General features: G+C 42.0%; 1 protein-coding gene across 7 annotated transcripts in view; it reads left to right on the forward strand.

Moving 5' to 3' along the window:
- Positions 1-21,211, forward strand: part of LOC118909390 (leucine-rich repeat-containing protein 37A3-like) — a 90,869-nt gene that overhangs the window by 47,241 nt on the left and 22,417 nt on the right. For 5 of the 7 annotated variants that reach the window (XM_057501286.1, XM_057501287.1, XM_057501288.1 and 2 more), the window contains exons 1-5: positions 6,634-6,942; positions 7,381-7,991; positions 10,344-10,415; positions 17,376-17,447; positions 20,372-20,443. In XM_057501286.1, the coding sequence (XP_057357269.1) occupies positions 6,634-6,942; positions 7,381-7,991; positions 10,344-10,415; positions 17,376-17,447; positions 20,372-20,443 (1,136 nt within the window). Of the gene's footprint in view, positions 1-6,633; positions 6,943-7,380; positions 7,992-10,343; positions 10,416-17,375; positions 17,448-20,371; positions 20,444-21,211 lie in introns of those variants that run through there. The other 2 variants (XM_057501290.1, XM_057501285.1) reach the window with 2 other exon arrangements.

The following is a 21,211-nucleotide window of genomic DNA, read 5'->3' on the forward strand; positions in this document are numbered from 1 at the left end:
GGCCCAGAAATGAAAGCAATTAAGCCAGGGACTCAGCAAGCAGGGAATGGGCTGCGGACATGGGGCTGGTCACAGGGTATGGGTGGGAAAGCCAGCTAGAGGCAGTTCAGTCTGGACATTGCCTGGTGCCAGCTTGAAGCCAGACCTACCTGAGCCCCCAGGACGGTGGTGCAGGGCCCAGATCTGGCCTCTCTGCTGGAGTCCCTCCAGAGACACCAGAGGGAGTGGGGGTGCCAGGACAAAGGCAGAGTCCCTTCACTCTCTGGACTAGAAGGACCAGCTCTTCTGCTTACCAGCTGCCTCATCCTAACCTTCACTGAATTTTTGCAAGACTCCGTTGCAGTACCTGTAAAATTCAGCTACTGTTTGCTCTTTTGTTGAGTTTTTACAAAGTTTAAATGAGACAAGACTTTCAAAGTGCCCTGCAAACTATGAAATACAAGGCAGCTGTCAGCAGCTGGCGACTGCCTGGCCACTGGGCTGTGCCTGTAATGGAAAGGAAGCCGAAGCTCCACAGTTTCAGTCTCAGCCAGCAGGCTGGCGGGTGGGCAGACACAGGGACAGCTGCCCCCGGGCATATTCACACCCACAAGGAGAACCCTCCTCACAAGCCCTGGGGGCCTGAGCCTGACACTCACAGGCTGCAGGTCAGAGTGTGAGTGTTAGAGGCTAGTGGGGGGTGAGGGGAGAGTAGAGCTTGAGGGTGTTTTCTGCAGGCAGCTGTGCTCGGCCTAGCTTCCATCCTCCAGGGCCACCAACCACAGACCGCTTCCTTCCAGGTGACGGGAGCAGGCTTTCCCCTACAGTCCCACCGGCTGCCCCGGGCAGGACAGCTCCTAAAGCGCTTCCAGCCAGGCCTCTCGCTTTGGCACTGCAGCGGGGCAACCTCCTCACCATGCACCTGGTGAGCCCGGGGTGATGGAAATGGTGTCTGGATTGGGGGGATGAACTAAAAATGGAACATATAATATCACAGGTCTTGAAAAATGAGGTCTGTGGTGGGTGCTGGCACTGTGACTGCCTCAGGAAGGTGTGGGGCGTTTTTTAAGTGCCTCCAACCATCCCAACCTCACTGTCAGCTGGTGGACTTTGGTCCTGAGTGTCGCTGAGAGGTTCTGGAGCCAACAAGGTTCCCATCTGGCCCTGCAACTTCCGAGCTGTGCAAATCTGGGACAGAGTTCTGCCCATCTCTGTGACTCAGTTTCTTCAGCTATGAACAGAGAACATACTGGTACTGATCTCTGGAAAGTTATTGTGAGGACTGAATGAGATGATCCAAATAAGCACTGGGCCTTGTGCCCAGCATGGAGGAATCAGAGTTGATGGTGATATTGTTAGGCAGGGAAATAGATATGAGCAGGGTGGAAAGAGAATAAGGCTAGGAAAGCCCACCTAAAAGACCCAGAGTTAATTGCTCAAAAAGCCAGGAGCAACTTGGCCTGGAATGTTTGAATATTCCCCAGATAAGGGATGGTACCTCAGAATAGCCCATGTCTATTGTGTTAATCATGCAGGCCCAGCTTTTTTTAAAATTTTACCTATATACTGTTTTTTTACCCCCCTTCGGCCCTAATCAAGTAGTTTGCAACCGAGGCAACTAATTTAGCATGCAGGCCCAGCTGAAAACAACATAGTGAAAGGCAGGAAGAATTCCATCTTAAAAATAAGATTGCATTTTAATAACCCAGGAAGTTAAGAAGTAAGATTCTTAACTTACTCTTTAGCTGAAAACAACATAGTAAAAGGCAGGAAGGATTCCATCTTAAAAATAAGATTGCATTTTAATAACCCAGGAAGTTAAGAAGTAAGATTCTTAACTTACTCTTTAGCAAATAAAGACAGTAACTCCGCCCAACTTGTGGGCTGGGAAGGCAGTCTTGTTTGATATGCTCCCAGACCAAGACCCCAGTATCCCAGGGAGGAATCAGAGCAGGAAGTTCCTTGTGTTAAGTTAATTCCAAGTATTGAAAGATCACTTAATAAGTTTGCACCCCGGCCCTTAGTCACATTCCTGAAGAATCCTTAAGAGGAGGAACCCCCCAACCTTTCAGGGCACTCCTCTCTCTGAAGTCTCCAGCAACTGCTAAGTGCGTAACCTTTTAATCTTTCTTTCCCTCTCCAACCCTTCTGGGTGCCTCTCCTCGCTCAGGTGGCCTGTACTTTTTCCCTTTAAGTAACTTTAAATAAAACTTTTACTCTGCTTCACTACTGTGTCTCTGCCTCTCTGCAGAGGACGGTTCTTTGTGGCATCGGGGACAAGAACCGAGGAAAATACACAACGCTCTCCCAACAATATGACACAACAGCTGTACTGACTTAGAATAACATCTGTGACATATTCTTAAGGAGGGAAAGCCACGGTGCAAACACTACATAGAGCTGTGCTGTGCAGTATGGGGGCCACCAGCCACAGGTGCCCATTTAAATTAAATAAAATGGGAAATTTAGTTCCATAGTTACACCAGCCACACTTTAAATACTCAGTAGTCACATATAGCTCCCGAATTGGAGAGCAAAGATCTAAACCATATTCATCACCATAGAGAGTTCTACTCAATAGTGCTAAATAGTTCGAGCCTATTTTTGTAATTAAAAAAAAATTGTGTGTACTTGAAAAGCATGCAGAAATATATGGAGGGGTACCATGTCTCTGCTCCGAAGGAATATAGTAAATATAGGAACATGACAATGAATGGGGGTAAACTTAACTCCCTGGAACTCCCCGAGCAGAGAGCAGCATGCCACAGAACTGCTACCCACAGGTCCTACCCCTGCAGCAGATGGTGGCAGGAGGGGCCCCCACAAGCCGGGGTGCAGGCCCCAGTGTCTGCTGGGGAGGAGCAGAGGCTACTGACTGCAGCGGCCTCATTTGCTACAACATCCTAGGGCTGGGATGAAGGCACTCATCCTGGGGAGCCAGGCAGGGGTGGGAGCCTAAGGCAGGAACCCCACAGGAGGCAGAGCGGGGCTGGCAGGCTGCGGGTGGAGGGACAGCGAGTCGGCACCTGCACAGAGGCAGCCCTGGGGGTCGAGGCCTTTCTCCGTGGGGATGGCCACCAGGTACTGCAGCAGGAAGGCCTTCTCCCGCGTGGTCAGCACCCCCTGACAGTTTTCATCCGGACGCCCGCCGAGTGTCACTGCCTCCTCGGCCACCTCCGAGTAGGACACCAGGGCCTTGCGCACCAGATCGCTCCACGGGGCGGCCTCTCGGCGTTCCGGCCCTCAGCTTCAGGACGGCCTTGGCCGCGATGATTTCGAAGAAGGATGGGCTCCCGAGGCTCGTGTCTGGCAGAGCATCACGGATGATCTCAACTCCATGGCTGTCACTTAACGTCTTCTCGTTGTTTCTCACGCGGAAGCATTTCAGAGACAACAAGGACAGGGGGCAAAAAAGAGGGCGTCCTGCTCCTGACCGTGTACAGGTACGGAAGGGATTCTTTAATAGCGTCTGGCTCAGGAGCTTGGGCAGAGGACCGGTCAAACCGCGTGCCGCGGGGATGTCCGGGCTCCGTGAGCAGGTCCCAGAGGGTGGGGAGCCTGGCCTGGGGCGCCTCCGCGGGCTCCTCCGGCTGCTCTGGGTACTGCAGGCTCACCCAGTCCTGCCGGGGCCGGCACTTCCGCAGGGCCTGCCGCACGCGGTCCAGCCGGTCCTCGGCCTCATCCTGGGAGGAGGCCCGCAGGGTGAGCCTCCGGCCGCGGGAGACCAGCTGGGGGCGGCCGTCGCTGTGGGCCGGCCGCGCAGACCCGCAGCGCCGCGGGGAGCAGCTCTCCGCGCACGCGCGCTCCTCCCGCTCAGGCAGAGGCGGAGCTCCCGCGGGGAGAGCTCACCGCCCAGCTCCTTGCCGAGGCCCCTCGCCCGCCGCCACTCCGCCGTGCCCAGCGTCCCGAGACCCCGGAACGGGCTGCAGAGCCCTGGGGGCAGAAAGAGGCGCTTCAGACCGCAGGCCTGCCCCTTTACCACCGAGAATAGCCCCGAGTCTGAGGTCCGTGGTGGGTGCCGGCACTGTGACTGCCTCGGGAAGGCCTGGGGCGTTTCTTGAGTGCCTCCAACCATCCCAACCTCACCGTCAGCTGTGGTCTTTGGTCCTGAGTGTAGCTGAGAAAATAAAAGCACTCAGTCTTACATGTGGTGGATATTCAATAAATAAAAGTTTCATTCTATCCCTCTGTCTTTGGGAGTAATATATTGTTGCTGGACAAAATACTGGGAAAAGTAAATATTGGGTCTCTTCCACTTGCTTGTACACTTCATGTAATAAGTTCTCCTTTAAATGATCGTTAGATTTGTAATAAAAGCCTCTGGATCCATAAAAAAATAAAATAAAATAAAAATCGTATGAAGAGACCACAGAAGCCAGAACGGAAGAGGAATCAGGATTTAATGTGAATATGTAAAGATAAATGTTTCAGCGGTGTCCAGGCCGTGTACCCATGATTCACAGCAAACAGCAGGACTCGGACATATTTGCAACGTGCAGTCAACTGCATCATCCTTTGGAAAATGGAGAACTTTGCCACTGCTTTTGATTGCAGGGAATTTCTGGGGCTTTTCCTGAAGTTCTCGCCCTTGGCTCTGACTCCGTATTTAAAATTTGGAGAGCACGATTGAGGGCCATCAGAGTACTGCTACAGTCGTGGACACAGAAGGAGACACCTGCCTTTTAGGACTTCTCTCAGTCAGGATCCCGGGGATTTGGGAAATAAAGTAACTCTTGCACTAAGTGTGATTATGCTACAGCATTTGAAAACTATTATGCCTTTCCGATAAGGTGTATAACCCCGATCTCAGTATCTCCTATATGTCTTGTATGAAATGTGTTGCTGAAGAACCTTTCTATAAATTAATAATATGGATGCCCTGAATTAAGGATTAAGTTTCCAAAGTAATTTCTGAAACAAAATACCAATGTATTACACTAGGATGTTAAAAATAAAAGGACCAGAAAATGTGCTTCATGTCATTGAGAGCTTAACTTGGGGCTAGATCACAGTTGACCTTTGTGAATTGCACAGGTTTGAACTACCTGGGTCCACTTATATGTGGGTTTTTTATTCATAAATATATTAGAAAAAGATTTTGGAGATTTGCTGCAAATTAAAACTATTTTACTGTAAGAATACAGTATATAATACATAGACAAAGTGCATGTTAATTGACTATGTTGCTGGTATGGTCAACAATAGGTTATTAGCAGTTAAGTTTTGGGAGAGTCAAAAGTTGTACACTGATTTGCAATTGCATTAGGGTCAACACTTCTAACTCCTGCATTGTTCAAGGGTTAGCTGTATTTAACTCATGCCAAAGTTTGAGAAGTTTATTTTGAAAGGAAGTAAAGAAAGAAAGGTGGTTATGATGAGAAAAAAAGTCTTTGAAGTGTTTCTGTGCAAAATAATATTCTAAATACAATTTTTAAAAATCAGTCAAGGATATTTCAAACTTATCCAAGTTTGGGCTTTAAGAAGTCTAGCTTCTTGTGAGAAAGGGATTCAGTATTGATGCTAAAGATTTCAGAAACCTGATTGTAACAACAGATTCATTTCTAAGGCCAGTTGGGAATCAACCCCACTCAAAAACCATTACTATATACTAGACACTAGCAATAAGATGAAGCCTCTTCTGTCTTGGCATTTACATGCTAGAGGTTGTAACAGGCAACAAAGACTGAAATACAATAGATTATAAAAAAGGGCTGTGAAGGAAGCAACTGGGTGCTGGTTACATTATTTCAAGAAAATCGTTTAACCATTCTGACTTAAATATCCTATGTATCTTCTCCATGTGTGCACACAGGGTAGACCTCCGAGAAGCAGTGGTGTTCTTGTAGGTTAGTAGCTCTGATGAGCCACGGTGGGATGTGGAGGGTTTCTCACACCAATGTAGAGGGCTATTCACTAGTCACTGAAAGGTTTCAGACTCTCCCAGAATGGATTGTTCACCCCCCAGGGCCCTTCCTATAGCAATTTTGGAGTAATCACTGATTCAGTGGTAGTCCTCATATAATAGAGTGGTGAATTAATAATCAGACATGGATATACTGAGAGTTTAAAGAAAATGGCAACATTTTAGAATAACTGTAAAGTGTATTTCCCTCTCCACTGCCTTAATAGGTGTTTGTTTTGCAGGTAAGCTACTTTTCCTGGAAGCAGAATGTCTCAGACTTTAGCTTTGAAGAGGAAGAGTTCAGTTGCCAGGACTGAAGGAGCACTTTTGAATTTCCCATGATGCCAGACCCAGTGGCTTCCTTGGGAAACTCTGCACCACCTCCACCCTTACCCTTCTCTTAACCAACCCCCACTATCCCTGGGCTGCCAGAAGCCAGGGCCACCCAGATGTGCAGCCCAAATCCTGTCTCTCTCAGTGGGAAGGGGGTTCTGGAGGGAGGTGTCTGTAGCTTTTGATCGGGGAGGGGACGCTTGGACTCCCTGATTCTCAGCAAGGACTTGCTCAGGTGGTGTGGAGCCGATCTCAGCCTGAGCCTAATGTGTCATAAATGAAGGGAGGGACTAGGCAGGGGAGGGGCACGCAGTTGCTAAGGATATGTGAGCATCAGAGAGCTGTCATAATGGTTCTGCTCTGGCTTAAGGGAGCTGCTCTGGTCCTCTGGCTCATTGTGCCCTGGAGCCTTTGCTGCCATGTCCTGGCTGCGTTTCTGGGCCCCGTGGCTTCTTGTGTTGCTACCATTGTGGCTGCTGGTCCAGGCAGCTCAGCCTCCGGGTTGGGCCCTGGACCCTGTGCAGCTGACCCCCAGACCCCTAGGGCCAACCGAGTCCTGGTCTTCGGATCCCTCCAATCTCCCTCTTGAATTTCCCCATCCACATCAACAACTGATGCATCCTGTGGTTCCTTTCCTGTACACTGGTTCAGCTGGAGAGCTGCCCCCAGGGCCAGATCTTTGGGACAAGCCTGGCCAGCATCAAAGTCTCCCAGAGGTGGTTCCGGTGGTAAGTTGAGACCAGAATCAGGTCCTACATCTGCCTCCTTGACTCAAAACTGAGACTAAAACTATAAATGTAGATCAGGCTGAACACCAGTCATTTGAAATACTTGTTCCACCTCTAGGTAGTGATAGTTCAAAACCAACAAGGTTTATTGTTTCACCTCCAAACTCGAAGAAAGATGTAGCTCAGTAACGACGGCTTACCAAAGTTCTCATTGGAACTCCAGGCTGATTTGCAAAGAAACATCTAAACCAACAATTGCACGATAATTACTTAGATCCCAATAGGGATGTTGTCTATGCTAAGGAGAAGCTACCTGTAGAGTTTCTGGGTGGCCCACATCAACCTCCAGGCCCTGTGGAAGTTGAAGCTTTCTCCCAGAAAAGTGTCCCCATTCATCATGGACAGAAAGTTGAGGAGGCTGAATCTTTCTCTCCCCAGGTGGATTCCCAGGGTCAGCATCCAGAGTCCCCTGAAGAGCTGGAACCACTTCCATTGAAGCAGGAGGCTTCGTCTCAGCCTGCAGAGCCCCCGGAGACAGATGAAAACCCTGCAAACCTGCAGGCGGCCCTGAGTGAGCCTTCCTACACTCCTGAAGAGGCTGAGCCTCCAGTCCAGGAGGAAGCCCCAGCTCAGCCTCCAGAGCCCTCTAATGCGGCAGAATCTTCTCAAACCCAGCAGGAGTCTCCAGCTTGGCCTCCAGACCCATTTGAGGAAGTTGTAGCACAACCTCCAGTCTATGATGAGGTGCCAGTTCCAGCTATGGGGCAGAATCAACCTCAGGATTCAGACTTGCCCAGTGTCACTGTGGAACCTGTTGGCCTGGAGCTCAGCATGATTCCGGAACCTCCACCTCTAGGTCTAGAGCCGTCTGAGACAGGTTTTCCTTCACTGACTCAGAATTCGGTCATGAACACCACCACAAACAACATATGTGAGCTCTGTAGCTGCACAGACGAGACGCTGGCGTGCGTTGGTCTCAGCCCAGAGCGGAAGCTCCAGAGTGTGCCCGTGCCAGAGCCCAACGCTCACAATGGCACCTTCACGATCTTGTAAGAACCGCCTCTCTTCATTTGTTCTCTGCATCCTGCCTGACCTGGCAGCATTTTCCTCAAGGACTTCCTGACCCTCATTTCCATACCCTGTGCGGACTGATTTTCTGTTTTTATCTTTTGTTAACTATTCCTTGTCTTCCTTTTCCTTCTTAATATTGTTCTCCCTTCTCCAGTCTTTCACTTGTAATTGCCCTTATTCTTTTTCCTTACCCGCCTTTTTTAGTTCTGTCATTTAAGTCTTTAACCTCTATTCTACCATTTTCCTATCATTCTTAGTCCATTTTCTTTATAGTAACATGTCCCTATCCTCATTTCACTGGTTAAGAGTAAAGATTCTGGAGCTAGACTGCCTGGGTTTGAACCCAAGTCTGTCATTTATTAGCTTTGTGACTCAATTTCCTAGTCTGTAAAGTGGGGATTATGGTAGTTACCATCCCATAAGATTGTTGTGAGATTTAGATGAGTTAATACATGTAAAGCCCTTTTATATGTGCCTAGTGTATATATGAGTGTTAACTGTTATTATTTGGTCCCTCAGTTATGTCCAAAACTTTTTCCTCTGGCTTTTTATATAAAGCACCCATTTTTTTTGCACAACCCAGGGATAAGTACTGTGGGAGCCACAGATGTGTAAACATTGTCTCCAGAACCTGACAGTGATAGGTAGAAAGAAAGAATATGCATTAAAAGGGAGGTGATAATTAAGTACTAAAAGAGATACAGACTCTAGGTACTGTAATTCACCAGAACCTGTAATCACTGGGATGTGGAGGTCAGTGAAAGCCTCACTGGATAAGTGACAATTTTAGCTGGGACTTAAAGAGTAGCTGTAATTTGTTAAATAGGGGAAAAAAATATAGGGGGAAAAATAGGCAAAGGCATGGCTGCAGGAATGATCAGGATTTCATAGACCAGTCTGACTGTAAAGAATTGGTTAGGAAGCAATGAAAGATTTTGAAAAACCTTGACTATCAGCTGTAGGGGTTTGAAAGTTGCAGTATGAGAAATGGAGAGCCATTGAAAGTTTTCAAGCAAGAGAGACAAATGATTAAACCAAGGGGGTTGTTTTAGATTCCATATGTAGCGTGATCTAGAGAGGAGAGCTTGATTCAGGGAGACCAAACAGGATGTACTAGCAAAGCCTAGGAGTGAAGTGAAAAGGGGCTGAATCAGAATGCTGGCGCTGGGAGTAGAAAGAAAATCCTGAGAGCACGACAAAGGAAGAGTCAGTAGGACTTCCTAAGTGACCGACTAGAGCTGGAGGGTGGGATGTGCAGGAAAAGAGAAAAATCAAATTTGATAAAGTTTCTGTCCTGGGTGATGAGGAGAATGATGGTGGTAGAACAGGGGGAAATACAGCAGCTGGGAAGGAGAGCCCGTTTGAGGGAGATGAGTTCAGTTGTAGGTGCCTTTTATCGGTGAGCGTAAGGCACGCAGAAGGCTTCTGATTGAGTGGGAATTTCCACTAGGCAGAGGAGGAGACCTATTTCTGACTGCCCTGAAAAATAGGGAACTTGTTGCTGAGGGAAGAGAAGCTAAAGGGAAAGATTCAAAGTCACCCAGAGAGGTAGTGGTTGAAACTGAACCTCAAGCATTTAACAGCTTCTTTTAAACACGTGTAATTTATGGATACATTCTCCACGTTTAAAAAAAGGAAAAAGGCACTGAAGTATATAGGATAAAATGTGGAAATCCCACTCCACCCTGCCTACCACCCATAAGATAACTCCTGTTACCATTTTGGTGTGTGTCCTGCCTTCCAGTCTCTTCCCTTTGCATTTCCCCCCAGGGAGATAATACATTATTCCTTGCTCGGTGATTTATGCGTTTCCCTATGCACTGTCTCTGAGAGATCTTTCCATATTAGTCCCTCTAAATTCTAATTGCCCTTCTTCTAACAGCTGGAGAGATCTCAACAGCGGGCACTGAGCCAAATCTTTGGTATTACCTGGCATAGTGTTTCTCTATATTTATTGTTGATGATAAATTTTTGCCATTTTTTTTGCTTAATTGTTTATCATTTTCTCTTTGGAAGGAGTCATTTGAGATACCTACGTGATTTTAGGAAAAAATACTTACTTTCAAGGTAATTAACTGGCATTATCTGCCCAAGAAGTTAGACAGATAGGAAGTTCAGGTTCTGAGGAGATGCCTTGTTGTTTGTGCCCCGTGTTATATCTTTATTAGCTGTGCAAACTGGTAAGCTGATGGCTGTGGACACTAGAAAGCTGGTATTTTCTGCATTTGAATATTCCCCTGGTTGCCATGATAAGGTTGCCATGATTCGTTTGCTCATTCTGTTCATTCTTTTCCTACCTATTCAAGGATATGAACTGTGTTTCTTCACAGAAATTTCCAAGGAAACTCTATTTCTTACGTGGATGAAAATACATGGAAGTCATACACTTGGGTTGAGAAACTGTGAGTATATTCTCTCCAAATATGAACACAAAAAACTAACTGCATTGTAAGATGTTTCTTGGTCCAGAGTTTTGAGGTCAGTAGTTCTGAGAAAAGGTATTTTCCTCTCCATGTCTCAAGTTGACCTCTACTGATTGCAATTCTGTTTATTTTAAATACTAAACTTGGTGGATTCTCTTTAAGAGTCATCTTAAACTTTCTTTATAGTATGCAAGGAACACACAATTATACTCTCAATATATAAAAATGAAATAACAGGAAGAGTGAAAACCCTCCTTGTGCCCTAACCCCACATCCCTGAGGTAACCACTACTCTGAATTTAGTATATAGCCTTCCAGATCTTTGTCCATGCATGTGTCTACGTAAGGATTTACAGATAGCAAGATAAGTTTGTTGCGTGATTTACTTAGCTTTTCTACCTGAAGGGTAACATCCTATGACTGAATGCTTTTACCTTTTGATATGATTTAGATTTCTTCCCACCACATAGAAGGCTACCCCATTTATTAAACTCCTGCATAATATTTTATGGTATAGATTTATCACAGTTAATACTTCCTGTGTTGCTGGATGCTTAGATTCTGTTGTTTTCTTGTCACATGCATCGCTCCAATGAATATCCTTGTACTCGCATGTTTGTCAACATGAGCAAGTATCTCTGTAAAAGAGATATCTAGAAGTGGAATTGTTGGGATTAAGACTATGTAGATAGAAAATCTGAATTGCCCTAAAAACGGTTGTGCCAATTTATACTCTAATCAACAGGACATGACAGCTCCATTTTCCTACACCCTCTGCCACTGGGTATTTTTTTGGCTGATGTGTGATGGGTGGGTGACTAAGAGGGGCCCCATCTGAATTTGAATTTTTCTGATTACTTGGGAATTTAAATATCATTATATGCCTACCAAACATTTGTATTCTCAGAATTGTCTGTTCTTTGCCAGTTTATTTGTTGTCTGTAATTTTTTTTATTGATTTGTAGAAAAGTCAGTTTAGATACAAGTGATTTTGGAAAAAATGCTTATATTCAAAGTAAATAACTGGCATTTTTCAAGACTATTGTATCATTAGTCATTTGTTCAACTTGGACAAGTCAAATGACCTGTGAACTAATATTAAAAGACATCACAGTCATAGTATCCTAAAAATAGGGATTATGACCACCCTAAAAATAGATCCCCCTTCATCGGATATCTTATTCGTAAGGAAAAAATGCTAGAACCAGACAGTTGTTTTTTTTAATTTATGAATTTCTTAAATACTATATAAAGTTTATATTTCTCATGATAATATATGACATGGAGATTTTATTTCCCAGACTTCTAAGAAAAATGAAAGTAACTTGACACAAGAAGTAAATAACAGCAGTTCCCACTGGGGAGTAGAGTCGAGCGTGAGGGTAGGCTGAGGGGCAGGCGAAGGAAAACTCTTTTGGATTGTGTACATTATACCTTTGGAAGTTTGAGCCATATAAATATGTATTATATATATATATATATTTTTTAAAGAAACTGAAGTTTAAACATTAATTTTTAAATCGCATGTGTTGTAGAGTTTATACAATATAACATGAGTCTGGTAAGGTTAGAAGATTTCCAAGTCAGTTTGAGATTTATACTTGGTAAGACAGAGGTTCCTAACTTGGAGTCAATGGTCCCCAGGGCAGGATTTCTTAACCTTTTGTTTTCCATGTATCTGTTTGGCGATCGACAGAAGCCTACCTATGAAGAGATGTTTTTAAATGTATAATAGGTTAAAATACATATGAAAACAAAGAAAACCAATTACATTGAAATACTCTTAAAGAATAGTTACTAGTGATATAGGAATAAATCTGCTTTTCTTACATTAACAATATGTAGAGGTAGTTATAATAATGGTAATCATTATATGTAGTGGTATTTATTGTAAGTGGTAATTATAATATCAAGGTAGTGATGAGAATAAAGGAATTTTGAGATGTCTGCAACAAAGACATGATATGAACTTATCTGATTTCTACTGGGGGTCAGATGAGCTATACTGACTGCTATACTGACTGTTGTGGTTTGTTGCCTATAGTCATGATGGAAGGAAATGCCAATTTAGAGGTTTTTGAAAATAGAAACAGACATGATTTCCCATTCAGGTTTGTAACCTGCATTCAAGCCATTCTGTTCACAGACCTGTGCATGGAAATTGCATGCATGCTTTTGCGTATATTCAAGAAAGGGAAGTTTTCTAGGAAAAGGGTTCATAGCTCTTATGAAATTCTCAGAGGGTTCTTGTCTCAAAAGATTGAGTCACAAGTGCAAATGAAAAGAAAGACATTTCTTTTTCCTGTAAAGTTGTACTTATGCACATGATAATAAAGGGATGATTTGCTTTAAATAAAGGAGGTAGTATATCTGAAAATCAATACCTGTCACTTTGAATTCATTTAACAAATATTTACAGAGCATCTAGTATGTGCCAAGAACTGTTTTATGTACTAGGGATACAAGCCCAAGAACAAACGACCAAATATCCCAGTTCTGAAGGGATTTACAAATATGTAATATAAAAATAAATAGATTAACTATAATAGATAGGTATAATTTCAAGTAATGATAAATGCTTTGGAGAGAAAGCAAGCAGGGGAAGGTGAGTAAATCAATTCCAGAATGGCCTACTGTTGGCATGTATGTATAGTTAAGCCAAAAAAAAACACACCACTCTATGTCCTGTCAATTTCCTAGAAGTTACAGAGGTGGGGAGAAGGATATTTGCCAGTAATGTAGAATCAAGAATGAATATTGCAAAATTCAGAAGATCGCTTTACTGAAAGGAAGTCTGATCAGAAGTTAAACATGAATATTTCTCTAATGTTAGTTCATACCTGGTTTTGATGTTTTCACTGTGTAAGAAAATTTTAGATCCCCCTTAGCTCTGATTCCCTATAGTTCTACATTTTTTTTGCTTTAGTCAAAAAATATTTGGAGTTCTACAGATCAGTATGTTTTATTCCAGGTTGTTGCTTATGTGAAGCTCCTTTTTGGGGTAATTTTTTGATGACACTCATTCTCAGTCTAAACTTTCCTTTAAGGTTGAATTTATTAGGGTAATTAAAAAATTTTTTTACTATCATGTCATCCAAACAACTTTCACCAAAACAAATGCCATTAATTGAAAATACACACTCTTTAGTTACTCCCTGTCTTACCATGATATTCTCTCCTGAACCGAACAGTCTGACAAGGGCATCAGCCAATCAGAGAAGACACTGCCATCAACAGCTGAGTTTCCGCCTCCATCTCTTTTCTGTTCCTATTGAAACCTTGTCAGTATTTATAATTTTTAAGTTAAAATTAGTATACAAGTTTCATATTTGTCCTGATTTTTTTCATTTACCATCATTTCCTATGACCTTTTTGCATGTCATCGACAGTGTACACATAAGTTTTGTCATGTGATATGGGGGAGGTAGAGTTTTTTCCAACTGTCTATTGTTATGAAAAGGGTTACGATAAACAGTGTTGGACATATTGATTTGTTTTTTCTCTTTGGATCATTTCCATGGAAATAGGAAACCATTACCTGACAGAGATGGGAGAACAGTCATAGCATCACCTGGTGACCATTCCCCCTTCACACATTCTGGCCACCACTGCTGTTCCTTGTAATGTGGTGCATTTCCAGGCGAGGTCAGGGTCTTTGAGGCATTCTCAGGGCTCCAGGAGTTGTTTGTGGGAATGAAAGTTTTTTTGTCTTGGGATCCTTTTAAATGTATGTGACTATATTCTGTGTAATATGAACCACCGTATAACAGAGATTGCCCTTGTTTTCAGATGCATAGTTTCCAGGGAGTAGTAATTGAATTGTTGTAAGCTATGAGAAAGGAATTAATCAGTGAGGTGGAATTAATATAGGTGACTAACAGACCCTGTGAGGGAAAGCAGAATGTTTATATGCAGAACTTGGTGGAAATAGTTCACAAAGCAACATAGCATGTTCTTGGATCCCCAAGGTGCTTGAAGGATGTAAAACTGTTAATATTACCTCCCAGGAAGGTGATTCCCAGGGAAGGGAAATTTGCTTTTGAAATCTTAAAGACTTTCTTCTGTAGTGGATCTCTTATCACTCCCTTACTCCACTCTGGGAGACACTGGCTGTATACTCTCCTGCTCATCAGGTGTTAAGAAATGGGTGCAAACCATCCTGCCAGGCATGTTGTCTTTCCTGTGGGACTAGGTGAAGCAAAGGCATGAACATTCTTGGGCAAACTCAGGTGTCAGGCTTGTCGTGGATTATTTCTGTTCCCTTCATTCTGCATTCTGGAGAAATCATTGGCAGGATCTCTGTTTTCTAATTGATTCTTCAAAGGTGCATATATTGAGGGGGGTTTTTTATTGTTAATAATAACACTTTTCATTCATGTAATCCTGAGTTGATTCTTTTTCACGGATGCACTATCTGACTCAGGATATCAGTTACGCCATTCTAAAGTCCCCTCGTGCTTCCTCTCTTTGCTCTGGTTCATTGACTATCAGCTCACCTGCTTTTGTTTTCTGTCCATGATGGAGCTGTCTGTCTTTGTCATTTGGTCATTCCTGAGTGCAGTTCATCTTTGAGTTGAGATTCTCCTGCTTGTGTTTCCTGGCTCTCGGACAGAGGTGACATGACCTACTGGGGCTGTTGTTCCTAAAGGACTCCCTGAAAGTCAGAGGAGGTGGGAGGTGGCTTCTGGTGGCTAGACAGAGCACACACCCTTCCCCCAGGTTCTGGGCCCCTGGCCTGTTGAAAACCGATGCTCCTACCTGGAGGAAGATGCCCTTTGCTCTCTGGCCTGAGGAGGAAGGATGTGGGTCCACGTGCTGCCCCTGCTCCTGCAGCAGCATTTCAGCTCATCACTCTGGGTAATTCCAGGCCATTTCTGGTAGGGGAGCATGTGTGGAGCTGCTCCCACACTTTGAGGTAAGGTTGTGGATTTTTAAATCATGTCTTTTCCATCATTCTTAGGGATTTTGCTGGTGGTTGGAGGAGTAGAGACTTGGCATTTACCCATTTGTCAATTTGAAATAGCACAACTTCTTAGGAGAACAGTTTTGTATCCCTACTGGATCCTAGAGAAACTAAGGCAAATGCATATCAAAATACAAGTATAAGAAAGTTTAAAGCAGCATTCTTTGTAGTAACGAAGGCTAGAAAAATCTTGATATCCCCCAACAGTAGAGTGAACAAATAAAGCCTAGCATAGTTATACAATGGAATATTATTCTTTAGAAACATAATGCCAGCACATAAGTAATCTTTAATTTTCTGGTAGCCACTTAAAAAATAAAAGTAAAAAGAAACAGATGTAATGTGAACGCATTTTATTTAACCTTTATGTCCAAAATAATAATATTTCAACATGTAATCATTATATACATTGTTAAGATTGTCTACATTTTTTTCATACGGTCTTTAAAATATCCAAAGTATTATAATTTCTACATGCAATTGGTATGAAACTTATGCATTCATATTCTTTTTTCCATATTAAGTCTATAAAATCTCAGTTTAGTTGCAAGATTTTTATCAGAAGTTACTCGATCTCTCTTTAGATATCATAAAATTTACAGTTGGAAAAATAGCATCATATGGCCAGGTTATTGCAAAATACTGAAATGTTTTCCAATAACTACACCAAATATCAATTTTGAATTTAACTTTTAAAATAGGTAAAACTAATTAAATTAAACTTCAGCTTCTCAGTCACACTAGCCACTTTCAAGTACTCAGTAGCCACATGTAGCCGAGCATGTAACAGTAGGCCTTAAAGTGAACCAACTTCAGCTACACCTGAGGATAGAATGAATTTGCAAGGTAGGGCTGAATGAAAGAAGCAATGTAGAAAATAATACATATATAATATGATTCCATTTATATACTAAGTTCAGGAAGTGGCAATACTGCACTATGTTGTTTATGGCTGACACATCAAAGGTAAGACCACATTCCAAAAGCAGGGAGGTGAGTTAAAAAGTCAGGACAGTGGTTACCTCTAGTGGGTCAGAGATCAGTTTGTGATGGGAAAGGGGCACACTGAGGGCTTCTGGGATGCTGGCAGTGTTCTTGACATGAATGGTGTTACATGAGTATTTGCTTTATAATTATTAACGTGGACATTTTAACTTTTTTAAATTAAGATATCATTGATATACACTCTTATGAAGATTTCACATGAAAAACATTGTTTACTATATTCACCCATATTATCAAGTCCCCTCATACCCCATTGAAGTCACTGTCCATCAGCGTAGTAAGATGCCAGAGAGTCACTACTTGTCTTCTGTGTGCTACACTGTCTTCCCTGTGACCCCCACACACACCATGTGTACCAATCATAGTACCCCTCAATCCCCTTCTCTGCCCCTCCCCACCCAGCCTTCCCCACCCCTCCCCTTTAGTAACCGCTAGTCCCTTCTCAGAGTCTGTGAGTCTGCTGCTGTATTAAACTGGATGCACATCTTAATGCACTTTTTAGTTCCCTGAAACAATATTTTCAATGGGAGGAAAATTGAACAGCTTCACTTGCAGCCTTGACGTAGTTCTGTTTGGGGCTCCCATACTAAGGTTCAGGAGATGGCAGTTCTGCTGACGATGGTGCCACCCACAGTTGGGTTCTGAAAGAGACTTGGGGATCAAGAGAGTAGGTATTAAATACACATTTTGGTGTGAAGAGTGGATGGATAGTTGTGTGTGTGTGTGTGTGTGTGTGTGTGTGTGTGTGTGTGTGTGTGTGTGTGTGAGGGAGAGAGAGGACACAGAGGAGGACATGACAAGAAAGATCTGAATGAAAACAGAGATGACCATCCCTAAATTAATAAGAACTAGGGTGTTTAGGTGGTACCATTATCATTATTCAGGTCTCCCCCACATGTAGAAATTAGTCCTGTATGTAAATAGTTGTAATTATTTTGCATTTGATTCAGAAGTAACCTTCCATCTTTCAGAATTCTCAGTGACAATCAGTTCAGTGAATTACATAAGGACTCATTTGAAGGCCTGCTATCCCTCCAGTATTTGTAAGTTAGATACTCACACTTATTTATGAGCTTTTAGTTATATTATCTATAACATAAATAAGGGGTTTAAATTAGACAATTTCTATAATTTCTCCCAACAATAAAAATTTATAATTCTGTAAGTCTGTGTAGGGAGGGCACTAGCCACTCTCTAGCATTAAATACCTCCTATGTGTTCTCAATTATTTAATTATATGGACAAGCTATAGAAAGAAAAACCCTTCAGTTACAGAGGAAAAGTGGTAATGAGGTCTGAGCAATTACAGACACCCATAGGAGCCTTGGTATGTAAGTGTTCCTATGCCCTCTGTTTATATTAACATGTAATTTATGGCCTATGGATCAAATCCAGCCCATGGTCCATTTTTATACAGCCCTTTTGTTAAAGGGCTGTAAAAGGAAAAAAGAAAAGGAAGAAAGAAAAAGACGCAACAGAGACTCTATGTAGCCTGAAAAGCCTAAAATACTTACTTTCGAGCCTTTACAGAAAAGATTTGTAAAAGTTGGTTTAGTGAGATGAGAGGAATTAAAGGTAACCATATTGTCACCTAAAAGACAAGAAAATATAGAATACTTATATTAATGTGAATGCCATTAACCCAGAATATTTTTATAATTTAATCTAAATTAACATTGAAATATTAAGTACTTAAGTAGATGATTTATGTAAACAACATTATCAAGAATATAGTTACCCAGAGAAGAGACTGGTGTTTAGGATTTCAATGCAGGAATTGTTATACTAATATTAAAAAACAGATATTTGAAGTGGTGATTAACTGATATAGTTGGAAATGTCTACATTTACACTAAATAAGCACATCAGAAATGGCCCTAACTTCTCTAATTACCAACTAAAAATCTCTCCAGTCTCATTGTCAAGGAAGTAATGCCTACATAGTACTTCTTTTTGTTTAGAAGTAGGGAGATACTGAGTTGCTATAAAAGCTCAGTGTTTATTCTTTGTCTTTTGCATGCAGAACTGTATATGTCATCCTTATTACCCTAATTAATGATGCTCTTTTGCAAAAAGATTCTTCTTGCAAATATAGAAACCTAAGGGAGTCAGATATAAAGGGTCTTACATGACAATAAAAATAGTCCTTTGAGTTTTCAAACCTTTCAAGCCACAAGGGACACTTTTGTATTGATCTTAGGTACCTCTGCCATCTGGGCTCCAAACCTTCCAAACACAAATGAGATAACTGCTCAGTGGATTAGGCCCTTCATTACTTCTATTGTAAAATGTTTTGTAAGCTAAGTATTTCATTATCATAAGTATTGTCATTACTTAAAAAAAATGCCAATCAATAAAAAGGCAAAAAAGTATATGACAACCACTGTGCCTAGTATTATAGGCACAAAAGTGGGTAAGACAGGGTTCCTACCCTTCTAGAAACTCATGATCTCACAGGGGAAATGCACTTGCCAACTCAGACCACCATGTATAAGCACTGAATGAATGACAAAGTGCTGAAGAGGCACAGAAGAGGGAGCTATTTGAAAAGCCATTTATTTTTAAATGATCCCTTTTCTTCATTCATTTTATAAATATTTGAATTTATGTCCATGTGTCAGTTTTAAACATGGTAGACAATGCAGGTAAGTAAGACCTTGTCCATACTTTAAGGGAGTTTATACTGAGAGGAAATGGGGTGTAAAAATAACTATATTAAAAAGAGGAAATGGATGTGGGCAGTGAGAGGTATGAATTGTTCGGGGAGCACAAATGAGGGGAAAAAGACTTCAAGTTAGAGAAAAAGATGCTACAAGAGCAACACTGTTAGAGCAGCAGCTTGAGGGGTTTTTGGGTATCGTCAGACAGACATCTTGGGAAGAATAAGTTTGCAAAGAAGAGTGGCAGAAAGGCAGCACATGGGAAAAATACCTTGTCTTATAGAGTACATTGGGTGTTAGGGCCAGACCTTCTGGGGCTTCGAAGGCCAAGCCAAGGGTAACAAGCTGTCTTGTTATCTCGGCAGCACTCTAGGACAAACTTCAGCCTGCTGGAAGATCACTTGGAGGGCTTCTCACTGCCCAAGCACCCACCCCACAGTTACTGATTCAGTTGGTCCCGAGTAGGGCCGAGAATTTACATCTTCGATAAATTCCCAAGCGATGCTGGTATTTGAGAACCACTCATGGAGAGTTAATGTGGTGACTTTGTGCAGGATAGATTAGAAAGGAATAAATCAGAGGCAGACATACCCTTCAGAAGAGTTAATACGCGTCTAGGTGAAAAGTGAGGGATTAAGCCTGAATCAATAGAAATAAGAGAGTCATCTCTAATAGTCAAGAGTGAGTGATTTAAAATAAAAATCCAATAGCATGTTGTTGTTTTTTGTTGTCCCACCACTGTACAACTGGAGCAGTTTAATTCATGGAAATATAGCAATGGAAACCAAAAGTGAGCTTCTGTTAAAATAATAGAAAGTATAATTCTGAATTAGTTCAAAGTAATTATAATTAGAGGTGTAACTTCCTTTCAAATTTTGTGAAAGAGCATCTTTTATTTTTTCTGGTGCTGAAATGGCCTAGAAAGAATAAAACCAGGGAGGTTTGTAAATGTGAGAATATTCCTTTCAATATTGGAAATTATATATGGAGATAAAAGCTTTTGAGCTCCTACTGTGGAATTTGATGAGACCACAAAAGTTGCTCTAATCAGTCCTTCTGCTCTCAGGAAGGATTATCTCAACAATCTCTCAAGATCTATGGTTGTGTATTTTATTTATGAAGATAATGAAAGTGAGACTTGGGTGAGGGCAGGGATAGGAGGTCTGGAAGGTTACGTAATAATTTCTAAGGTTTAGAGTTTAGATAAGAGCTACTTATTCAATGTGATTATTCTAACCTCTACTAGTTATCTCTGCTAATTAGATATCTGATAGCTGAAACAATATTTTTCTTTTTCCTTTTCCCAGAGATTTATCCTGCAATAAAATACAGGCTATTGAAAGACGCACATTCGAATCACTACCTTTTCTGCAGTTTATGTAAGTTACAAATACAATTTAACTATGTTTGGAATTTTTATAAACTTAATTGTAAACGTCTTATGTTGAAATATTTTAAATGGAGAGCTACTAAAATTATGTGGCCACATCCTTTTTGTCTCTAGGAAGCACTAGTGTAAAAATTATCATATGGATCAGAGTGACTCATTCTAGAGCAGGGGTTCTCAAGTAGGGTGATTTTCTGCCCAGGCGATACTAGGCCGTGTCTGGACACATTTTGGTTGTCAGAACTGTAGCTATGCTGCTGGCATCTAGGGGGCAGAGGCCAGAGATGCTGCTCAATAGCCTACCGTGCCCAGAACAGCGCCCACAACAAGGATTATCCAGCCCAAGATGTCAGCAGTGCAGTCATGGAACCCTTTTCTAGAGAATTAAAGATCACTTAGACAAGTGTTCTGGGCACTTATTCCTTTGTATCTAGCAATACATGTATAAACATGAAAGTATAAATCTTTCATACAAATATATTTTATTTATTTTATTTGTATTTTCTGTAATAATACCACTGATACCAGGAAAAAAACAAGAAGATGTCAATTTCTAATCCATCTTTCTCTTTTTTATAAAACAAGTATACTTGATACACAATCTATGTTTTCATACAAATATTAAAAACAAAACAAATATCTTCCACAGTGAGATTTCTTTAGTGTATGAGGAAGTATTGAGGTTATGTTTCATCATATACAGGTTAGAATCCCTGCCAAAGGATAAATGTTCTGAAATAATTTTTTTCTTCTTTTTCTT

The sequence above is a fragment of the Manis pentadactyla genome, chromosome 4 (assembly GCF_030020395.1).
Source record: "Manis pentadactyla isolate mManPen7 chromosome 4, mManPen7.hap1, whole genome shotgun sequence".
NCBI classification, from domain to species: Eukaryota; Metazoa; Chordata; class Mammalia; order Pholidota; family Manidae; genus Manis; species Manis pentadactyla.